The sequence below is a fragment of the Camponotus floridanus genome, unplaced genomic scaffold, assembly GCF_003227725.1.
Source record: "Camponotus floridanus strain SB8 unplaced genomic scaffold, Cflo_v7.5 scaffold66, whole genome shotgun sequence".
Lineage (NCBI taxonomy): Eukaryota > Metazoa > Arthropoda > Insecta > Hymenoptera > Formicidae > Camponotus > Camponotus floridanus.
In genome coordinates this window covers 161781-182656 of record NW_020229834.1, presented here as the reverse complement: position 1 = coordinate 182656, position 20876 = coordinate 161781, and the positions used below count along the sequence as shown (strand labels likewise).

Sequence of the window (20876 nt, the reverse complement as noted above, 5' to 3'; positions counted from 1 at the left end):
CTGCTATATTGAGCAAATTTTGGCAATGAAGGATTGCAAAGGTATAAAAAAATATTGATTTTGCGCAAAGAAATTGCGCATGTGAATTTATAAATAAAAACTTGCTAATAAAAATTATATCAGTCTTATTCGTATCTATCTGAACGTTACAAAAAGTAAAAGAAAATATGGCAAAATTACAGATCGATTTCCTTAATTTTATTTTCTATCGGCAGTTCGATTCCATTCACATGTACGCTCCATGTACAACATGATACAGATGAGACAGATCATCGTTAACAATAATATAAAATCTAATTTTTCGTAGAAAAATAAATGCAATATATGTATTTCGAGTAATATTCATACGCATAGACTTTCTTTAAACTGCCTAAAACCGGTGACCAATGGCGGCAATTTAGACGGTATTTTGTAAAGATCCTGAAGAGTCTTTAGAAATACGAAGCCGCATACGAAAGCGCCGAGTGCAGTCAGGAAAATGGCAAAGACGATCAATAAACGGTTTTTGTTCAAGTACAATTCTGAATCCTTAAGAAGTATGTTTTGCAAGAGGCAGATACCTGGCAGTACGAAGATGAACGTGGCAGATAATGCTCCCAGTAAATTGATAATCGGTGAGATATCCGGTACGAGAATGGCGATTACCAATGATGAGATAAACCAAACCAATGTGACAGCTACACGAACGCCAATTCGATCGAGATTAACGTTGAAAATACCGAGAAGCGCGTCTCGTCCGCAGTATAGAACGATGGGATAAGTGGTGAAGTTTTTGATGGCGACTGCGATTATCGCCACAGTCAGTACGACGCTCTTCTCGGTGTAGCCTTGTAAGATATCGCTCGGTACCTTACCACTGCCAAATGTGAGGTAGCCAAAATAACCGACGATACTGTATGCACCAAAACAAATCAGCATACTAATCACGACGCACAGAGTGAATTTTCCCAGATGACGGTCCTTCATGCAGGCATAAGTTGGTATTGCGGTCATGTGACTCTGTGTTAAATATGAATATGAGTATGCATACTGTATATATACATCATTTTAAATATAATAATTTGTTTTTAATAGTATATCTTTTATAGATAAATGTTGATAAAACTTATATTAAAATTATGATACATAATAATAAAAATAAAAATTAGGAATATAAAAATCATGATACATAGTAACATAAATATAAAGATTATATATCATATATTAAACGTAATGTTTTTAAATAACATTACTAAGAGAATATATAAAATAATGATAGATTAAAAACTCAAATACCTGATAAGCGAAACAAATGATGGGTATTATTTGTAAAATTTCATATCCATTGTCTGGCCAAATTTTTATAGGTGGTACAGTATCAGTCTGTTGTGTAATGCTTTTATAAATTATTAACCATATAACATATATTATGGTTATGCATCCAATGGAGCTTGCATAACTCAAAATGTCCAATCTTTTAAAAAAGCACAAAGGCAATATAAATATACTGCAGGATAAAGCTGTCACAAATGGTCTGGATAAATACCTGTAATATTTTAAGTTCTTTCTGTATATTGAAGAAATTTTACAGATTGATATAATTTCTTCTTTTTTTTATTGTGTGTAATAGTTACCAAGTATGACAATAATCCAAACCATAATATGTAGCAAAGACTCTATCAAATTGATCGCCTACAATTATTAGGAACGTTAAGCAGCAACCAAAACTGTAAATAGCTACACAAATTCCACAGAAAATAAGATATTTATATCCACATAATGCAGCAAATGCATCTTGCATGGTATTGCTGCCTGTACTATCACTACAGCTGGCTAGTATGACCAGTGCCGATGTGATGAATATAAGAAAAACAAACTGTGCTATGACAGAAGTTCCTACTCCACCAGCCTTATCAAAAGCCTGTGGAACATTTAATAAACCAGCGCCCAATGTAGTGTTTACAATTAAGAAGATTGTTCCCAAGATACCAGCACCTGAGATACAAAAATAATATTGAAAAAATCTATTTTATCTTTATTAGTTCTTCCATATTTCATCGTGCTATTGACATTCTTTACATTATTATAGTTGTAATCAAACGGAAACAGAGACTATTTATTTAGTTTATTCAATTTTAATTTATTTTACTAATTATAACCAAATCATATATAGATTTCATTAATATAGATTTTACTTATAGATTTAACATTAACGACTCATAGGTTAAGGAGATAATGTTTCATATTATATTGTCATATTATATTACCTCTTCGAATCTCGTTATTACGCGCAGCTGAAGGACTCGGTGCAGTTGATAAGTACAAATCATTATTGCTCAGCCACTCGGAGTCTGTTAAATAATCCATGTTAGATAATTCACGCGATCAGTTTTCAATTATTGAAATTCTAACGAGATTTCGGCTTTGTTTTTCGTGGCAAGTATTTCTTCCGATACGCAAAGTCCATATGTTTCACGGGGCAAAGGTCAACAATCATAAAATGAAGACGAACGAATTCAACATTTAATCACAATGTCTCAGCCTCATTTGCAGTATGTGGTAACGCATGTTTCGTCTTGAAATTGCGTCTTCAATCGGATTACAAAAGTACAGATATTCACGACCAAAGAGAATTTAACTCTCTTTGTTCGTGACTTGACGATTGAATAGATGGCGTTTTATTTCTGGGGACCCGAGATCTTAGGGTGCAAAAAAACTCAATGATACATTTGGATATATATCGATCAGAGAGAAACCTGAGAGCGGCCACCTCGCTTTAACGGATATATTGTCCTAATGCGCTCCCTGACAAAGTGGACGTCAACTACATCCATTAAAGTCGATAATAATACATGGTTCGTGTCTGAGCTATGGTTCATGTCCAAGCTATGGAGTGACCCCAAAAGTGATACTCCCTCTATGGACATTCAAAACATGGACATGAACTACAAAGTCAAAGTCCATGAATGTTCTCAGAAGGAAATATATAATTGCACAATTTCTGGTTTTGTTCCGTGCTATGTACACGAAATGCCGGTAGCACCAGTGCTATATAACAATTAAATACTTATGTGTGTAAATTGATAATAAATAAATTATTCAATCGCGACAGATACTGTAATATTCAAAGATGAAATAAATATTTTTCAAAATAAATTGGTAAATAATACGGTTCTATGTATTTATCAACATGATAATTAAGTAAAGAGCATTAAGAGCCCACAAAACGCGGATGGCAATGCGTAAATTATTTCGAACATTAATTGTTCGCGAAATTTTTCTTTTTTTTTTTTTTTTTAAATGCGTTATTAGGAGAACATGATTTGTAAAGAGGTCATCAACGCATTATCGACCTCCTCGCAAAATATATTCTCCTGATAATATAAAATAATAAGAAACGAATTTTCGAAAATTTTCACACTTGCGTTATTAGGAGAACATGATTTGTAAAGAGGTCATCAACGCATCTTCGACCTCCTCGCAAAATATATTCTCCTGATAATATAAAATAATAAGAAACGAATTTTCGAAAATTTTCACGCTTGCGTTATTAGGAGAACATGATTTGTAAAGAGGTCATCAACGCATCATCGACCTCCTCGCAAAATATATTCTCCTGATAATATAAAATAACAAGAAACGAATTTTCGAAAATTTTCACGTTTGCGTTATTAGGAGAACATGATTTGTAAAGAGGTCATCAACGCATCATCGACCTCCTCGCAAAATATATTCTCCTGATAATATAAAATAATAAGAAACGAATTTTCGAAAATTTTCACGCTTGCGTTATTAGGAGAACATGATTTGTAAAGAGGTCATCAACGCATCATCGACCTCCTCGCAAAATATATTCTCCTGATAATATAAAATAATAAGAAACGAATTTTCGAAAATTTTCACGCTTGCGTTATTAGGAGAACATGATTTGTAAAGAGGTCATCAACGCATCATCGACCTCCTCGCAAAATATATTCTCCTGATAATATAAAATAACAAGAAACGAATTTTCGAAAATTTTCACGTTTGCGTTATTAGGAGAACATGATTTGTAAAGAGGTCATCAACGCATCATCGACCTCTTCGCACAATATATTCTCCTGATCATATAAATTATAAGAAACGAATTTTCGAAAATTTTCGCGCTTGCGTTATTAGGAGAACATGATTTGTAAAGAGGTCATCAACGCATCATCGACCTCCTCGCACAATATATTCTCCTGATAATATAAAATAATAAGAAACGAATTTTCGAAAATTTTCACGTTTGCGTTATTAGGAGAACATGATTTGTAAAGAGGTCATCAACGCATCATCGACCTCCTCGCAAAATATATTCTCCTGATAATATAAAATAATAAGAAACGAATTTTCGAAAATTTTCACGCTTGCGTTATTAGGAGAACATGATTTGTAAAGAGGTCATCAACGCATCATCGACCTCCTCGCAAAATATATTCTCCTGATAATATAAAATAATAAGAAACGAATTTTCGAAAATTTTCACGCTTGCGTTATTAGGAGAACATGATTTGTAAAGAGGTCATCAACGCATCATCGACCTCCTCGCAAAATATATTCTCCTGATAATATAAAATAATAAGAAACGAATTTTCGAAAATTTTCACGCTTGCGTTATTAGGAGAACATGATTTGTAAAGAGGTCATCAACGCATCATCAACCTCCTCGCAAAATATATTCTCCTGATAATATAAATTATAAGAAACGAATTTTCGAAAATTTTCACGCTTGCGTTATTAGGAGAACATGATTTGTAAAGAGGTCATCAACGCATCATCGACCTCCTCGCAAAATATATTCTCCTGATAATATAAATTATAAGAAACGAATTTTCGAAAATTTTCACGTTTGCGTTATTAGGAGAACATGATTTGTAAAGAGGTCATCAACGTATCATCGACCTCTTCGCACAATATATTCTCCTGATCATATAAATTATAAGAAACGAATTTTCGAAAATTTTCACGTTTGCGTTATTAGGAGAACATGATTTGTAAAGAGGTCATCAACGCATCATCGACCTCCTCGCACAATATATTCTCCTGATAATATAAATTATAAGAAACGAATTTTCGAAAATTTTCGCGCTTGCGTTATTAGGAGAACATGATTTGTAAAGAGGTCATCAACGCATCATCGACCTCCTCGCACAATATATTCTCCAGATAATATAAATTATAAGAAACGAATTTTCGAAAATTTTCACGTTTGCGTTATTAGGAGAACATGATTTGTAAAGAGGTCATCAACGCATCATCGACCTCCTCGCAAAATATATTCTCCTGATCATATAAATTATAAGAAACGAATTTTCGAAAATTTTCACGTTTGCGTTATTAGGAGAACATGATTTGTAAAGAGGTCATCAACGCATCATCGACCTCCTCGCACAATATATTCTCCTGATAATATAAATTATAAGAAACGAATTTTCGAAAATTTTCACGTTTGCGTTATTAGGAGAACATGATTTGTAAAGAGGTCATCAACGCATCATCGACCTCCTTTTTTTTTTTTTTTTTTTTTGATAACGGTGGAGAAATCCTTTATGGATACCCGCACTCCCCGGGGAGGGAGAGCGGGTTATGTGGGATTCCTGGTCTGAAGGACCAATATACCCACTAAAACTCCACCGGATGCCTACTCGGATGTTTGGGGGGAGGACCGGGTGCGCCGTAGCGATGTCAACCGGTCGTTCTCCACTCACCCACACGACCTAACCTCGTGGGCGAACCCCCCCGAGGAGGGGGGGGCCCGCCCACTCCGCCTGTATGGCGGTTTCTGCTCTAGTTGTGGCGCAGAGGGGCATCACCTCCACGCCACGCCCTCCACGGTGTTTTCCGGGGCGGCGGGGTCGGGGCTCGAGTCTCCCGCTCGAGCCCCGGCCCCCCGAGCCACAGGGTGGGCCACCCTCCCTTCCTCAAGAGGGGTTGAGATTCGGGCAGCACCCCAGGGCTCTTTCTTGGTATATCCCTCCGGGGGCAGGCTCCCTCTTTTCCCTTTAGGGATCAATCATCGACCTCCTTGCACAATATATTCTCCTGATAATATAAATTATAAGAAACGAATTTTCGAAAATTTTCACGTTTGCGTTATTAGGAGAACATGATTTGTAAAGAGGTCATCAACGCATCATCGACCTCCTCGCAAAATATATTCTCCTGATAATATAAATTATAAGAAACGAATTTTCGAAAATTTTCGCGCTTGCGTTATTAGGAGAACATGATTTGTAAAGAGGTCATCAACGCATCATCGGCCTCCTTGCAAAATATATTCTCCTGATAATATAAAATAATAAGAAACGAATTTTCGAAAATTTTCACGTTTGCGTTATTAGGAGAAAATGATTTGTAAAATGGTCATCAACGCATCATCGACCTCCTCGCAAAATATATTCTCCTGATAATATAAAATAATAAGAAACGAATTTTCGAAAATTTTCACGCTTGCGTTATTAAGAGAACATGATTTGTAAAGAGGTCATCAACGCATCATCGACCTCCTCGCAAAATATATTCTCCTGATAATATAAAATAATAAGAAACGAATTTTCGAAAATTTTCACGCTTGCGTTATTAGGAGAATATGATTTGTAAAGAGGTCATCAACGCATCATCGACCTCCTCGCAAAATATATTCTCCTGATAATATAAAATAATAAGAAACGAATTTTCGAAAATTTTCACGTTTGCGTTATTAGGAGAAAATGATTTGTAAAGAGGTCATCAACGCATCATCGACCTCCTCGCAAAATATATTCTCCTGATAATATAAAATAATAAGAAACGAATTTTCGAAAATTTTCACGCTTGCGTTATTAGGAGAACATGATTTGTAAAGAGGTCATCAACGCATTATCGACCTCCTCGCAAAATATATTCTCCTGATAATATAAAATAATAAGAAACGAATTTTCGAAAATTTTCACGCTTGCGTTATTAGGAGAACATGATTTGTAAAGATGTCATCAACGCATCTTCGACATCCTCGTAAAATATATTCTTCTGATAATATAAAATAATAAGAAACGAATTTTCGAAAATTTTCACGCTTGCGTTATTAGGAGAACATGATTTGTGAAGAGGTCATCAACGCATCTTCGACCTTCTCGCATAATATATTCTCCTGATAATATAAAATAATAAGAAACGAATTTTCGAAAATTTTCACGGTTGCGTTATTAGGAGAACATGATTTGTAAAGAGGTCATCAACGCATCATCGACCTCCTCGCAAAATATATTCTCCTGATAATATAAAATAATAAGAAACGAATTTTCGAAAATTTTCACGCTTGCGTTATTAGGAGAACATGATTTGTAAAGAGGTCATCAACGCATCATCGACCTCCTCGCAAAATATATTCTCCTGATAATATAAAATAATAAGAAACGAATTTTCGAAAATTTTCACGCTTGCGTTATTAGGAGAATATGATTTGTAAAGAGGTCATCAACGCATCATCGACCTCCTCGCAAAATATATTCTCCTAATAATATAAATTATAAGAAACGAATTTTCGAAAATTTTCACGTTTGCGTTATTAGGAGAACATGATTTGTAAAGAGATCATCAACGCATCATCGACCTCCTCGCAAAATATATTCTCCTGATAATATAAATTATAAGAAACGAATTGGTTTGTGGGTTCTTAATGCTCTTTACTTAATTATCATGTTGTTAAATATTTTTCTATATCCGAGTGTCACCGTGTGAATGATGGCAAAGCTATGACATGTATAGCCGCTTGCTATACGTCGTCAAGGCCAAACATATGATATTAATTGATAATTCTCTGCCGAAATATTTTGCGTACTATATATACACGCGACATTTTAAATAGAAGTATATTTTATTTTAAATTAATTAATTATGAACGATTGATGTATCACGGAACAATCGCGATATATCGCAAACCACCATCATGTTTCGGAGAGCGGCCCGCCCACCGCTTCGCCGCGATCGTAGTATCTATATTTAATTAATTAATCGAACGATTGCATTCCGATTCATCTTTTCGTTCGGTATATATAAGTATTTAATCAATTAATCGAACGATTACATTCGGCTTGCCATTTTACTCGCCGCGTTACAGTGAATATCGCGCGAGATAGGCAGGCAACATGCGCGGCGTCGTGCACGATTTCGACCGTCCGCGCGCAGACGAAAAACAGCGAATTTATATCTCGACTTCCAGACGCGATTTCGTTCTTTTTGCATAAAATTCTACACCATTTCGCGGCACTACCGTTTAAATCTCGTCCCGATCGCCCGAAGAGCGGCTGACTTACAGTGAATATCCGAAATTTGCTTCTTGGACTCACACTTAAATGTAATATCTATACATATAATATAAATATATAATATAAATATATAATATAAATAATAGCAAGGAAAAGAGAGAATATATTAATATTTTTATATAATAAATTATTATTAATTAAATTATTTATATTTTTATTTATATTATTTATATTATCAGAGGGACATATATGTTATCCTCTGAGAACCTTCGTGGACATTTGTTTTGTAGTTCATATTTTGTTGTTAATGTTCATGGAGGGAGTATCACTTCCAGGGATAAAGCGAGCCACGACATCTCTCAGTCTCTCTGTGCACGCTCGGTCGGCTTCGGTCAGCTCCAATCAGCGTTGAGCGCATGCGCATCGCGTCGCCTCCACGCTGTTGACAGATAGGACCAGAGAGAAACCTGAGAGCGGCCACCTCGCTTTAACGGGCACATTGTCCTAATGCGCCGCCTGACAAAGTGGACGTCAACTAAACCATTACAGTCGATAATAATACATGGTTCGTATCTGAGCTATGGTTCATGTCCGAGCTATGGTTCATATTCGAACTATTCACATGAGATGGACATGAGAGTTAGACAAGAGCCGATAATCTATCGTTCTGCTTTTGTCTCACCAATGATGGCAAATCACGCGGCGGTAGGCATGAGGCGAGCGGTGATTTTCTATCGTAAAGCTCATGTCTCCTTCCATTTCTTGTCGGCCCCGTCTCATATTTCACGCGCTACATTTTACATAATTCGGATAGGATTTCGAGACGACTTCGGGCGCCCAATATATAGAGACAAATTTATTTATTTATTATAAAGACATTTATTAAAAATGTTTTAATAAAACCTTTTCTTTTTATTTAAAATAATTATATCTGTATTTCATAAATGCTTACAACTCTCATATTATTATAGTAATATTTTATTTTATATATTTTTTAAATAATTAATTAATTAAAAAAATATACATATCAATGCGAATGATATCTTACTTTGATGCATTTGCGTGTTAGTGTTAGACATGAAAAACATAATGTAATATAACATCTAGTGTATCGAATGATGTGAATAATTTTCTTGTAAAAAAATAAAGTTTTAATAAGATTGCTCACACATATACGGCACAATACAGCATCTAATGCGCTAGATATTGTATTACATTATGTTTTTCATGTTTTTATGATAAATATCATCCTGGCTCATGTCTTGATGAGATCGATAATTCGGATGATTAATTTTATGTAATCATTTTTTATGTAATTATATTTAATTTAGAAAATAATAATAAAAAAATAGATAAATCAGTTTGTGAAACTATAATTCTTTGTATGATGATATACAAAATAACTTTACATTAACAATACAGATTCTTTAATCTTTTATTAATATATAAAAGAATTACGTTTCACTGTCGTGATTTGTCTGTGATACTTCATTATCTGTGCATAACAGATCTCTTCTATTGTTTTAAATTTATATTTTTTTAACGATCTGTAAGATCTGTGTATTTTGCAACACGTATTATCGTTTCTTTTATATAACACGACACATTATTTGTAAATATTTCTGCGTGTACACGTACATGCGTATATGCTTTTATTGTGTTGGTTGTGTAATTTTTGTATTTTTTTATCACGTGTTGTATTTCTTTTTTATTTCTATTTTTAAGTTTTTTTAATTTTATTTTTATATTTTTTTGTTTTGCATTATAATAAACAATCACTATGTCGAGTCAGTGCTCTATAGATAGTTATTATGATAAGTGCGTGTATAGAAATAAAGTAAATAATGTAAGAATGGGAGATTTTCGCATAAGAAACGGCTATTCCGATTTCCAATGCAGAAGGATACAAGATGCAATACATGGATAGGCAATACAAGTATGTTTTTGTGCAATAATTGTCATTATTTTATTAATTTTTTGCCTTTTCTGCTCCCAAATTCAATACATATTATTTGTTAGTTTATTATTTCAGAAAATAAAAATAAAAAAAACGACAGCAGGGAGATTCGAACTCGGGTCAGCGCCGTGACAAGCAGTCATCTTACTTGCACTGCTACGCGCTATTATGAAGGAGCACTTTATCGAATTGATCATAACCAACACGCCTGACATAAAAAAATTTTTTTTTACCAAACATTCGGTATACCAATTGCTATGGCAGCTTGAAGTAAGCATGTAATCGTAATTTTCATAATGTGTTGTATTTTTGTTACAGGACATACAAAGTTGGAAAACTTGTCTGCCAATACCCTTAAAAAATTAGGATTATGTGAAGATCATTTCGTTATTACATCATAACGAAGAACGTGAAAGCGCGACGAGTGAAAGAGAAAAGCAAAATCGTAAGCTCGTCGCGTGGCAGTCGCGTGGTCTGTCATTGATGAGTCAAAAACAGAACGATGAATTATCGATTCTTATCCGACTGTCCATCTCTGAATAGTTCGGACATGAACCCATATCAGACACAAACCATGTTTCGTTACCGAGCGTAATGGACATAGTTCACGTCCACTTTGTCAGACGGCGCGTCAAGCATCGAGAAATGTGCCCGTCGAGGCTGGTGGCCGCTCTCAGGTTTCTCTCTATATCGATGATTTGGATACATTTCATTAAGCAAATTTATTGAATCAAGAGATCTTAAATCATATATTATCATGATATTAAATTAAGAGTTCTATATTATTATTTTAACTTAATTAAGTCTGTTTTCTTCTTGTTGTTTGATCACACATTTGAAAAAAGTAAAAATTGAATGATTTTTTTTTTGTTGAATTGTTATTATTTAAATAAAAAAAACGCATGTGGCTCGTGAACAACCTCGAACTTACAACAAAAATGAAATAATCTCTTCATCGAGATCTCCACATGCATTAGTCTAATATTACATTTGTCGTACGACAAATTTTTTAAGCATATTGATTGGCTGTGAAATAACAATTTTTTGAATCTTTAGAAATTTTCTATCCCGCAGCCAATCAATGTGCTTAAAAAATTTTTCGTATGACAAATGTAATAGCCTAGACCTAGACAATACATGTGATCAATTTTCATTCATATAGAATAGTACTCGTGCGTAATCAAAAATCAGCTGATTGGTGTTAACCCAACCTAACATCCGCGTGTGCGCGTGGGATGAAACAGAGGTTAGGTTCAAGTCTGCCGGCGACACGTTCAGTTCATTTCTTTGAGTATCCTCGACAAAAAAATATTGTCAACAACGAGATTTCGAGGAAAAAGAATAAACACGGGACGCAGAATAACCGTGTTTCGTCCAACTATGTTTCAACATGTATTTAGATCAAGTTTTCGCGGTATATCGGTATGTTAATTACACATGTATATATATCTCTTTTATATATTTTAAATCCTATCTCAGCTATATTTTATTTCAATTTTTTTCTTCTTCTGATTATATACTTGGTGTATTGACTACGAATAGTATATATAACGCAGCTGAAGAAAAGCCTTTAAATTATTAATAAATACTGCATTTTCTGCATTCAATAAGAAATAATTCTGGATTTTAAGCAGAATACAGAATAAAACTAATTTTTGAAATTAAATATTTATTAATAATATATTTTATATATATATATATATATATATATATATATAATTTATATTATTTAAAAAATTATTACTTACAGATATATATTTATTTTAACTATATATTTCAATATATTTTTATATTTATTTCTTTTTTTTTATTCAAATATTAATATATTCTTATATAAATATAAATATTATTTGTTTATTATAAATTTTATTACAATTTAAAAATATAAGAAAGTCTATTTAAAAGATAAACAAGTAATAATATATGAAGTACATTATGAAAGTTTGATAAAATTAACAAATTTTTTGCTCAAGCTCAATTCTCTCTATCCCTCTTGAGCAATGTTTTGCATGCTATAGATAAGCGATGACATTTGGGAAGACCACAATAAGAAAGATGAATAAAACCAAACTGTTGCAGTTACTATCTCGGCTATGGAACGGACCTAATGGTGTGCTTGCAGGTAAACAGGCTGAGCAAAAAATGATATCCATCCTAAGGAACAGATTTCCTCAAGCTCAGTTGATCGAAGTTACTGATGTTTCAGGTGAACATTATTTTGTATTCTATGTAATATTTTTTTAAATATAAAAAGCATTTGTTTTGATTAATATAATTACAATTATATTTTAGGAGGATGCGGTGCTATGTTTGATATAAATGTAATTGCTCCAGAATTCAAAGGACTCAATACCGTAAAACAACATCGAATTATTAATGAAGTAAATTTTTTCAAGAAAAAATTATAATTATATTAATGGAAATACAATTATTTTATTATAAATTATTTTATTATAAATTATAAATTTTATTTAATATTTATAGGTACTCAAAGAAGAAATTAAAGATATGCACGGTCTTCGAATACATACAAGTATCCCGCAATCATAAAGTTTTCTACACATAATTTTAGTTTCACAAGAACAATATTTAATATTAATTTTTAGTACAAAACTTAAAAAATCCATGTTATACATATTTCTATATAGGATAAATTTAAATTTATTAATATAAATTTTAAGAGAATGTTATAAAAAGAAATTCTGTAAAAAAATAATAGATATCTTTAGAAAGATAGATAATAGATATCTTTAAAAATCTTTAGAAATCTTATTTTTATTTAATTAAATGGCCTGATTCATTTATATTTATAAATCAGGTATCTTAAATACATGAAAATTATTATAAAGGTATAATTTAAAATTTAAACAATGAGTTATATATATATATATATATATATATATATATATATATATATATATATATGACAGAACAATTACTGTTATTAAAAATTTGTAAAATGTATTATTGCAATATCTCTTATATAATACTTTTTTATTCTTGACTGTTATATAATTATTATTATATACACTACATATGTAAAATACAAAGAAAGATAATTGAAAAAGTGCACTACAATGTACTTGTGAATATTGTGAATATATAAAAAAGATCTATACTGATTATGGGATAATTAAGATGTAAAAAAATATAATTTTGATTAATTTTGATTTATATATTTTAATTAATATCTTATTTTGAAACTATAATTATCTCACTTTCATAATACTTTGTCGATGACACAATCATTTTTCATCATAGCAGATTACAAAGGTTTTTAAATAATTGTTTATAATAATTTATCCAACAATTCATACACTTGTTCAGAAATCTCAAGTTTCTCCAAACTTTGAAATCAATATATGATATTTCTGAATTGAAAATTTCTAAAAAATGTGCATGATTGCGTTCCTTTATTATTTTAAAATTAAGAACTAGATATTATATCAGAATTATTAGATAATAATATTGTCCAATAATTTCCGCGTGACGTATGCGTAGAACACAGTACAAAAGCTCACATTGAAATTATTACATCATTAAATAATACAGCACGACGATAAAACGTTAAATGAATGTCAAATTATGAGTGTTTTATCGGTTAGGTTAAATAATACAATTCATTGACAGTAATGATATATATTCAAGTTATAATAAGGTATAAAATATAATTTTATAATGTATAAAATATTTTTCCCCAGTATAAGCAGTAATGAAAATTAGTTAACATTATAACTTGAATATATATCATTACTGTCAATGAATTGTATTATTTAACTTAACCGATAAAAACACTCATAATTTGACATTCATTTAACGTTTTATCGTCATGATGTATTATTTAATGATGTAATAATTGCATATTTGCATCTCTAATATTGGAACTGGATATTTGCATCTCTAATAACTGCTTTTCATATTCCAGCGACTATCCTTAGTGCCCATGAAGAATATCTAATATTAGTGAATATCTAATACTAATTATTTTCTGGGTGAAGATCTGTTCTTTATAGTTGAAGTTCAGAAATCTTTTTTATTATAATACATTCTTTATTATAATATAGAAGTCTTTTTTATTATAATACATTAGGTAAAAAAATATAACCTCTGAACTAGTGTAGCCCAGAGCAGCCAGTTCAGCTATAAACAACAGATATCATGTGTTATTTGGCACAGTCAGTAGAAAAAGCTGCTTTGCAATTGTGTAAAATTCATGAATCTGATTGGCATATGCTCTTAGATTCAATCAAAATTAAGAGCATACGATAATTAGCTTTTTCTGCTGAATGTAACCATTAGATCAGCTGAGAATTCTGTAAAGTGATAATAGTTGCTTTCCATTTACACTGAAACTCAGTTAATTCTCACTTGTGACGTTATAACTCAATTGAATGCACGTTCCTTTTTATTTTGCTAAGTGAGATTCAACTAAGTTTTTACGTAAAATCTGCACAAGTTTGAGAGCGTGTGCTTTACTGAGTTTTATGATCTCACAATTAAAAGTGAGATTAAGAATTTGTGTCCTGTTGGAACCTTAAATCATATCAAACATTTATGCAAGTTAATGATAACGTCATTATCTGAGTATAACATACTTACATAATTTTAGACTCAGTCATTATCACTTGTGTGAAAATGGAAAGCAACTAATATGTTACGTAGGAATTTAGAATCCAATGTTTGCGATCATTAGGATCGCTGTTCATCAGTTTCGCTAGTTTAAATCATTGTTATTGTGACGAAGGAAGGATTGACAGAGGAATTGTGAACGAATACGAATTGTGAAAAATATGAAAGCCTTGCAAATTCGGAGATGTTTCAGTGGATCGTTAATAAGTCTTCAAAATTCATTCTCTAACAGGTATAAATTAATTTTATCTTATTTATTATTTAATTATCATTTGCAACAAGCTATTTTATTTTTTTGATTGTTGTAATTCGTTTCTTTTGTTTATTCTCTACTTTTGAAAGTAATCTTTAATTAGTTATTAATCTTATTATTATTAGTTATGTCATCTTGGGAAAAAAATACTTATTTAAAATTCATAGAAATAGGATTGATGTTTATTTTACTTTACAGATTGTTTGAAGATAGCAAGGTTGATAGAATAGAAAGAGCAATATCGACAATTGATTCTAAAGATGTTAAGCATCTTTCTAATTTTAAAAATAATTGGTGGGACGAAAATGGCCCAATGAACCTCCTTCATTTATTCAATCCATTCAGAATAGAGTTTGTAAGAAAAGGTCTGGCTAATGCTGGATTCAAATTACAAAATTCAGCTCTTCCGTTAGAAGGAGTCAAGATTATAGATATTGGCTGCGGTGGTGGCATATTGACTGAAAGTTTAGCCAGAGTAGGAGCACATGTAACTGGGTTAGATGTATCCACAGAATTGATAGATATTGCTAACGAGCATATAAAATTGGATCCTACTATATTAGAGAGAGTAAATTACATTCAGACAAGTGTAGAAGAATTTTCTTCGGAAAATGAGAAATTGTATGATGCTGTTATAGCTTCTGAAGTCGTAGAACATGTACAGAATCCAGAAATATTTTTAAAAGTAAATTTTGTGATATAAAACTACAAGAATTATTACATATAAAAACTACAAGAATTATTACATATAAATATGTTACTTTAATCAAATTCTTTACAGGAATGTGTGAAACTTTTGAAACCTGGCGGATCAATTTTTATAACAACACTAAACAAAACTTTAGTATCTTGGTTTGGTGCTATTGTACTAGCAGAATATATTTTCAATTTTATACCACGTGGTACTCATGAATGGAATAAGTTCATTTCTCCATATCAAGTACAACATATATTGGATAAATGTAAGTTTAATACATGTTATTTACATAAAAAAATCATTAAGAAGCATTTTGCGTTATTATATCTATATAATTATAAGTTTATAATTCTATCAAAGTTTATAAATAATTATGTTATAAATACTATATTATATAATAGCTTTTTATTATTATTTTGTTATTATAATTAATAGATGGCTGTGAAACTAAATTAATTCATGGAATAAAATTTAATCCCTTAACGAATCAGTGGTCTTGGTCATCATTTACAACTATTCACTATGGACTTCATGCAATCAAACAAAGGGAAATATGAATTAAATGGGAAATTAAAATATGATAGTTTTTGGAAAATTAAAATTTTTTTTTATAAAATACCAAATTTATATTTTTATACATTATTTTTATGATGCGTATATATATATATATATATATATATATATATATATATATATATACATCATAAAAATAATATATATTATATAATATATATATATATATATATATATTGTAATTTAAATTGATATCATGTGATGTTTTTCTTTGTTTAATTTTATTTTGTTTTATTTTAAATTATAAAAATAAAAAAAAATTATATATAAATAAAACAGGTGAAAGATTAATAAAATAGATAAATTATAAATAAAGGATGTATAAAATATAAATAAAAAGATATATGAAAGAATATATATATATATATATATATATATATATATATATATATATAAGCATATTTATTTAGAGAATATATATATTTAGAGAATGTACACCTTATAACAATACAATATTATATACTGAACAATATATCAAATAACTGAAAGATATTGAATATCTTCTATCGTTTTGAAAAATATTACGTCCATATAATATGTACTGTTTGGATAATTATAAGTAAAAATGATATAAGACAAGCATCGAACGCTATTTGAAAAAAAATTATTCGGGAGATTGTAAATTATATTTAAGACATAATAGTAACTTTAAGAAAAAACGATCAATGATTTATTTCGCTGGGGCGAATCCCACTCGATCATTGTCTAAATCAAATTCAGTATAATAACGTCCGATAAATACATCGCCCAGAATCCATTCCAATCCATGTGATCCAATATCAAAACCCATGAAACCACTCATACAGATTGTGGTACCAAACTGCTTGATCTGAAGAATTAAATATACAAAAATTGAAGTTTTCTATCTTTAAATAATTTAAATTAAATTAGGATTTATGATACTCACTTGAAGAACATAATCTTCACCAGAGAGACTGAATTTCTTATTACCCAGATTAAAATTGATTTCGGGCAACTGAGGAATCTTATTACAATCCACCTTTGAACAAAAATAATATTAAATTAATTAATAATTTAATAAATATTAATTTATATTTCAATAACATTTCATAATCTTTTTATAGAAATTTGTCATAGTGAATAGTATGATGATTAGCTTACTATTGCCTGTCCAGCAATAGCACTAGCACCAATTAGCTTATTAATGGCTGCAACATCTGCTACTGGTCCAGCTATCAGAGAGGTGCCTGTATCAGCAATAGCTTGGCAGCCATTATTACAGAAAGTGCGATTACCTACTTCGATCCTATTAACATAATAATATAATATAACATATAATGCGATAATATTAACAAATTGTCCATATATAATCAATGTAATTTAGAAAATAATGTACCCATCCATTGAAAATTGCCAGTATCCTTTGCGAGTAACAGGAACATATGTTAAATCAGCCTCGTAATGATCGGGATCAGAACCACCCAATATCAACTCGCCACCTACTTCGGCTGAAGGATCTCTGTATATTTTGTATATATTTTTTTAATATTGTAATTATATATATAGATATATATATATATATATATATATATATATATTTATGAAAAATACTGTTAAACAATGCTTAAACATGCTTATTATGAGAAGATATATATTTACCGATTTAAGTAAAAACTGAAAACGGCTTTTGGAACCAGTTTTTGTTTAACCATGTTATAGAAGACAGGTGTCACTCCATCAACAGCTATTGTAGAATAACCCATGCCCAAGATACCATCAAACTTTGCAGCGACGAATGCTAAACCTGGCTCACTAATAGCTTCCGCGAATACTTGACTCGTAACATTGAGGCCGGCAACCTGCAAATAAAATGTATTAATAATAAAATGCTGCGCATTCCTTTCAGAGGAAAATAATACGAATGCTTAGGAAATGTTTATAAACTATAATTAAAGCTGAATGTATTATATTACATATATTTATCAATGACTCACATTCACTACATCAGCAGATAAATATCCAGACAAACTGCCAGAACCATATTGAATAGCAAATGAAGCACCATTTGGTTCATATGTGCTGGATTTTTTACTATTATATTTATGATGTAACTCTGCAAGTAATAGTAAAAGTAAAATCAAGTTAGTAACATTAAAGAAATAATAAAAATAGATTTTTATTAATTAATATGCAATTGTATAAATCATCAGTATGTAAATATATTTGTCGCTTTAATTCGCTTTTATCTTTGGATGTCAAAGGTTACATTTGTATCTTGAAAGAGCAAATATGATAAAATTATAAATATGATAAATGTCTGCCAATGATAGAACTTGGTAATATTTATTCTATCAATAATTTTAATTCTTGCAATTGTATCTATTCAACTTTTTTAAACAATTTATTTTACTTAACTAAATAAAATAAATAAATAAATAAATATATATATATATATATATATATATATATATATATATATGATGAGACAGAATAGAATTATGTATATTAATATTATATCTCATTTCAGTGTACATTATATTTTAATATTAATTGTTATATAAATAATTAAAATTTTCTTTACTGTTATTAAATAATGATATTATTAAATGCAATATACATGTGTATAAATAATGAAATATTAAGTAAGCAATAATATATTCGTGTATGTGTGTGTGTGTATACATTAAGGTACTTACGGCACGCAATGTTGGTAAAATGGCAATTTTTTGATGGTACCCAAAGATTTGAGGAACCAGTATCAAAAATTACTTTAAACTCTTGTGGCGGAGTTCCGATGCTAATAACACCATAATATTGAGCATCCAAATAATTAGACAAAGGTTCTGGTGTAATACCTCCAGTCAGATGTACTGGTTGCAAGTCAGCGTCAACTTCTTTTAAACTATTTCGAATAGAATCCATCTTGTGCAATGGAATTCTTGAAGTAACATAAAAGATATCCTGTTATTGCATATATATTTGTCTTATATTTATATATTTATTAATAAAACAGACACTTCAAGAAAAAAAAAATGAGTCATGAGGAAGCTATAGATGTTCATTCTTTGTTTAAGAAATCCACATAATCTTATGTATTTACAATAAAAATATAGGAGATAATGCATTTAAAAATAATTATATCATAAACTTTTTAATTAATTAAATCGATGATCTGTCTAGATTATGATTATATCTAGATTATAATTTATATTGCATATATATCTGACATGTTTAATTTATAAAAAAAATCTTACGACATCGTTATAATAAACTCTGATTTTTATGTAAAGATGAAACTTTGTACAAAAAGATAACATTGTACAAAAAAAATAACTGAAAATGAGACTACATTTAGATTGCTAAAAATAGAACATGAATATAGAGAGCATCAACAGTAAACAAATAACAAAGAACAACTCATTGTTATCTATAACTTATTTATGTATCAGAAAATAATTTATTAGATGTTTTGATTGCAAATCGTAATATTCATGCTAATCTCATTTAGAAACGCGATAAAGTAGTCAAATTCACAGAAAATCTATCAATTCATGAACATTTTAATTCTTTATTAATGAGTAAAAAAATAAGTTTCTTTTATAAAGATATTTTGTCCCATCATTAGAAGATTAATTGTATTGACGCAGGTTACGCGTTAATTCCAGGAAAACTGAGTCATCAACGAGAGACTAATCTCTATATGTAATCTCGATGTTTATCAGCTAATACATAATGCGATACAATATATAAGCTCACCTTTGAACATGTGCGTTGATCAGCACAAAAAATGCTGCGACCGCCACAAAAAGTCGAAACATGTTTTCAAATTTTTCGACAATTAAAGCTTCAAATCGTAAAATTTTAAACTAATTTCGGGATTACGACGCACGAAGAGACACACAATCGACCATTGCCTCGTCACAGCTGTTTATCGACAAGCGGCGACGTTATATATATACCACCGCGCGCGCCTGCGCTTGGAGCAGTAAGAGAGACAATAATATGATTACGTGAATATTCGAAAAACGATAGTTTCCATCAATCAATCAATTCTAAAAGTACTCTGATCTGCAGGCACGTATTTCTTTTAGCGCGCATTGTATTTAAATTAATCGTTAAGTAATTAATGAGGAAAAAGCAATTAAAACTTCAAAAGAATACATTATCTACGATGATTAAGTATGGACAATCATGCAACAATGGAATTTGCAAATAATATTTTATTTAAAAAATAATTGGCAATAAATCCTGATATTATATTAGCTGCCTAATATTGATATTAGCTGCTTTCACAATAAATCTCGCGTTGTTTTATGCACAAATTCATATTATATGATATGCAATCTTTATTATTTCGCGATAAGAAATGATTGATGAAATTGTTTCTTATCCAAATCTGCGGATGAATTTTAATGTACATATACATACAGACAATGTAATATAATATTCTTTTTTAATTTAACAGATATTTGTTTCAGAATATATGTATAATTATCATTATTTAGAAACATTTTTTGTTATTTAAAAATTTTTGTTTTTTTATTTATGGAAGCAAAGAAT

At 30.3% G+C, this 20876-nt stretch overlaps 4 protein-coding genes across 13 annotated transcripts; 2 read left to right on the top strand and 2 right to left on the bottom strand.

The window, feature by feature from the left end:
- Positions 1–108: 108 nt before the first annotated feature.
- Positions 109–2711, bottom strand: LOC105257152 (putative sodium-coupled neutral amino acid transporter 7). The gene is made up of 4 exons (XM_011267595.3): positions 2247–2711; positions 1614–1974; positions 1276–1525; positions 109–999 (listed from the first exon to the last, which is right to left on the bottom strand). Exons 1-4 carry the CDS (start codon positions 2344–2346, stop codon positions 343–345), a joined length of 1368 nt encoding a protein of 455 aa, XP_011265897.1. The 5' UTR covers positions 2347–2711; the 3' UTR covers positions 109–342.
- An 8070-nt stretch (positions 2712–10781) lies between these two features.
- LOC105257593 (bolA-like protein 3) lies at positions 10782–12853 on the top strand. 3 transcript variants are annotated; one of them, XM_025413449.1, is made up of 5 exons: positions 10782–10880; positions 11366–11625; positions 12283–12409; positions 12496–12584; positions 12688–12853. In XM_025413449.1, the coding sequence occupies exons 2-5, from the start codon at positions 11584–11586 to the stop codon at positions 12751–12753; spliced, it is 324 nt and encodes a 107-aa protein (XP_025269234.1). In that variant the 5' UTR covers positions 10782–10880; positions 11366–11583; the 3' UTR covers positions 12754–12853. The 3 variants fall into 3 exon arrangements, with proteins under 3 accessions (XP_025269234.1, XP_025269233.1, XP_011266626.1); XM_025413448.1 differs by lacking the exon at positions 10782–10880 and adding an exon at positions 10921–11047; XM_011268324.3 differs by lacking the exon at positions 10782–10880 and having other exon boundaries at positions 11377–11625; positions 12222–12409.
- Positions 12854–13461: 608 nt separating this feature from the next.
- Positions 13462–16405, top strand: LOC105257596 (ubiquinone biosynthesis O-methyltransferase, mitochondrial). 8 transcript variants are annotated; one of them, XM_025413441.1, is made up of 5 exons: positions 13462–13476; positions 14948–15064; positions 15284–15770; positions 15867–16047; positions 16218–16405. In XM_025413441.1, the coding sequence occupies exons 2-5, from the start codon at positions 14994–14996 to the stop codon at positions 16337–16339; spliced, it is 861 nt and encodes a 286-aa protein (XP_025269226.1). In that variant the 5' UTR covers positions 13462–13476; positions 14948–14993; the 3' UTR covers positions 16340–16405. The 8 variants fall into 8 exon arrangements, with proteins under 8 accessions (XP_025269226.1, XP_025269224.1, XP_025269223.1 ...); XM_025413439.1 differs by lacking the exon at positions 13462–13476 and adding an exon at positions 14067–14166 and having other exon boundaries at positions 14952–15064; XM_025413438.1 differs by lacking the exon at positions 13462–13476 and adding an exon at positions 14067–14166.
- Positions 16406–16998: 593 nt separating this feature from the next.
- LOC105257594 (lysosomal aspartic protease) lies at positions 16999–20258 on the bottom strand. Its single transcript, XM_011268326.3, has 8 exons — positions 20073–20258; positions 19013–19254; positions 18311–18429; positions 17976–18175; positions 17713–17835; positions 17478–17622; positions 17263–17355; positions 16999–17184 (listed from the first exon to the last, which is right to left on the bottom strand). Exons 1-8 carry the CDS (start codon positions 20132–20134, stop codon positions 17026–17028), a joined length of 1143 nt encoding a protein of 380 aa, XP_011266628.1. The 5' UTR covers positions 20135–20258; the 3' UTR covers positions 16999–17025.
- Between the last annotated feature and the right edge of the window lie 618 nt (positions 20259–20876).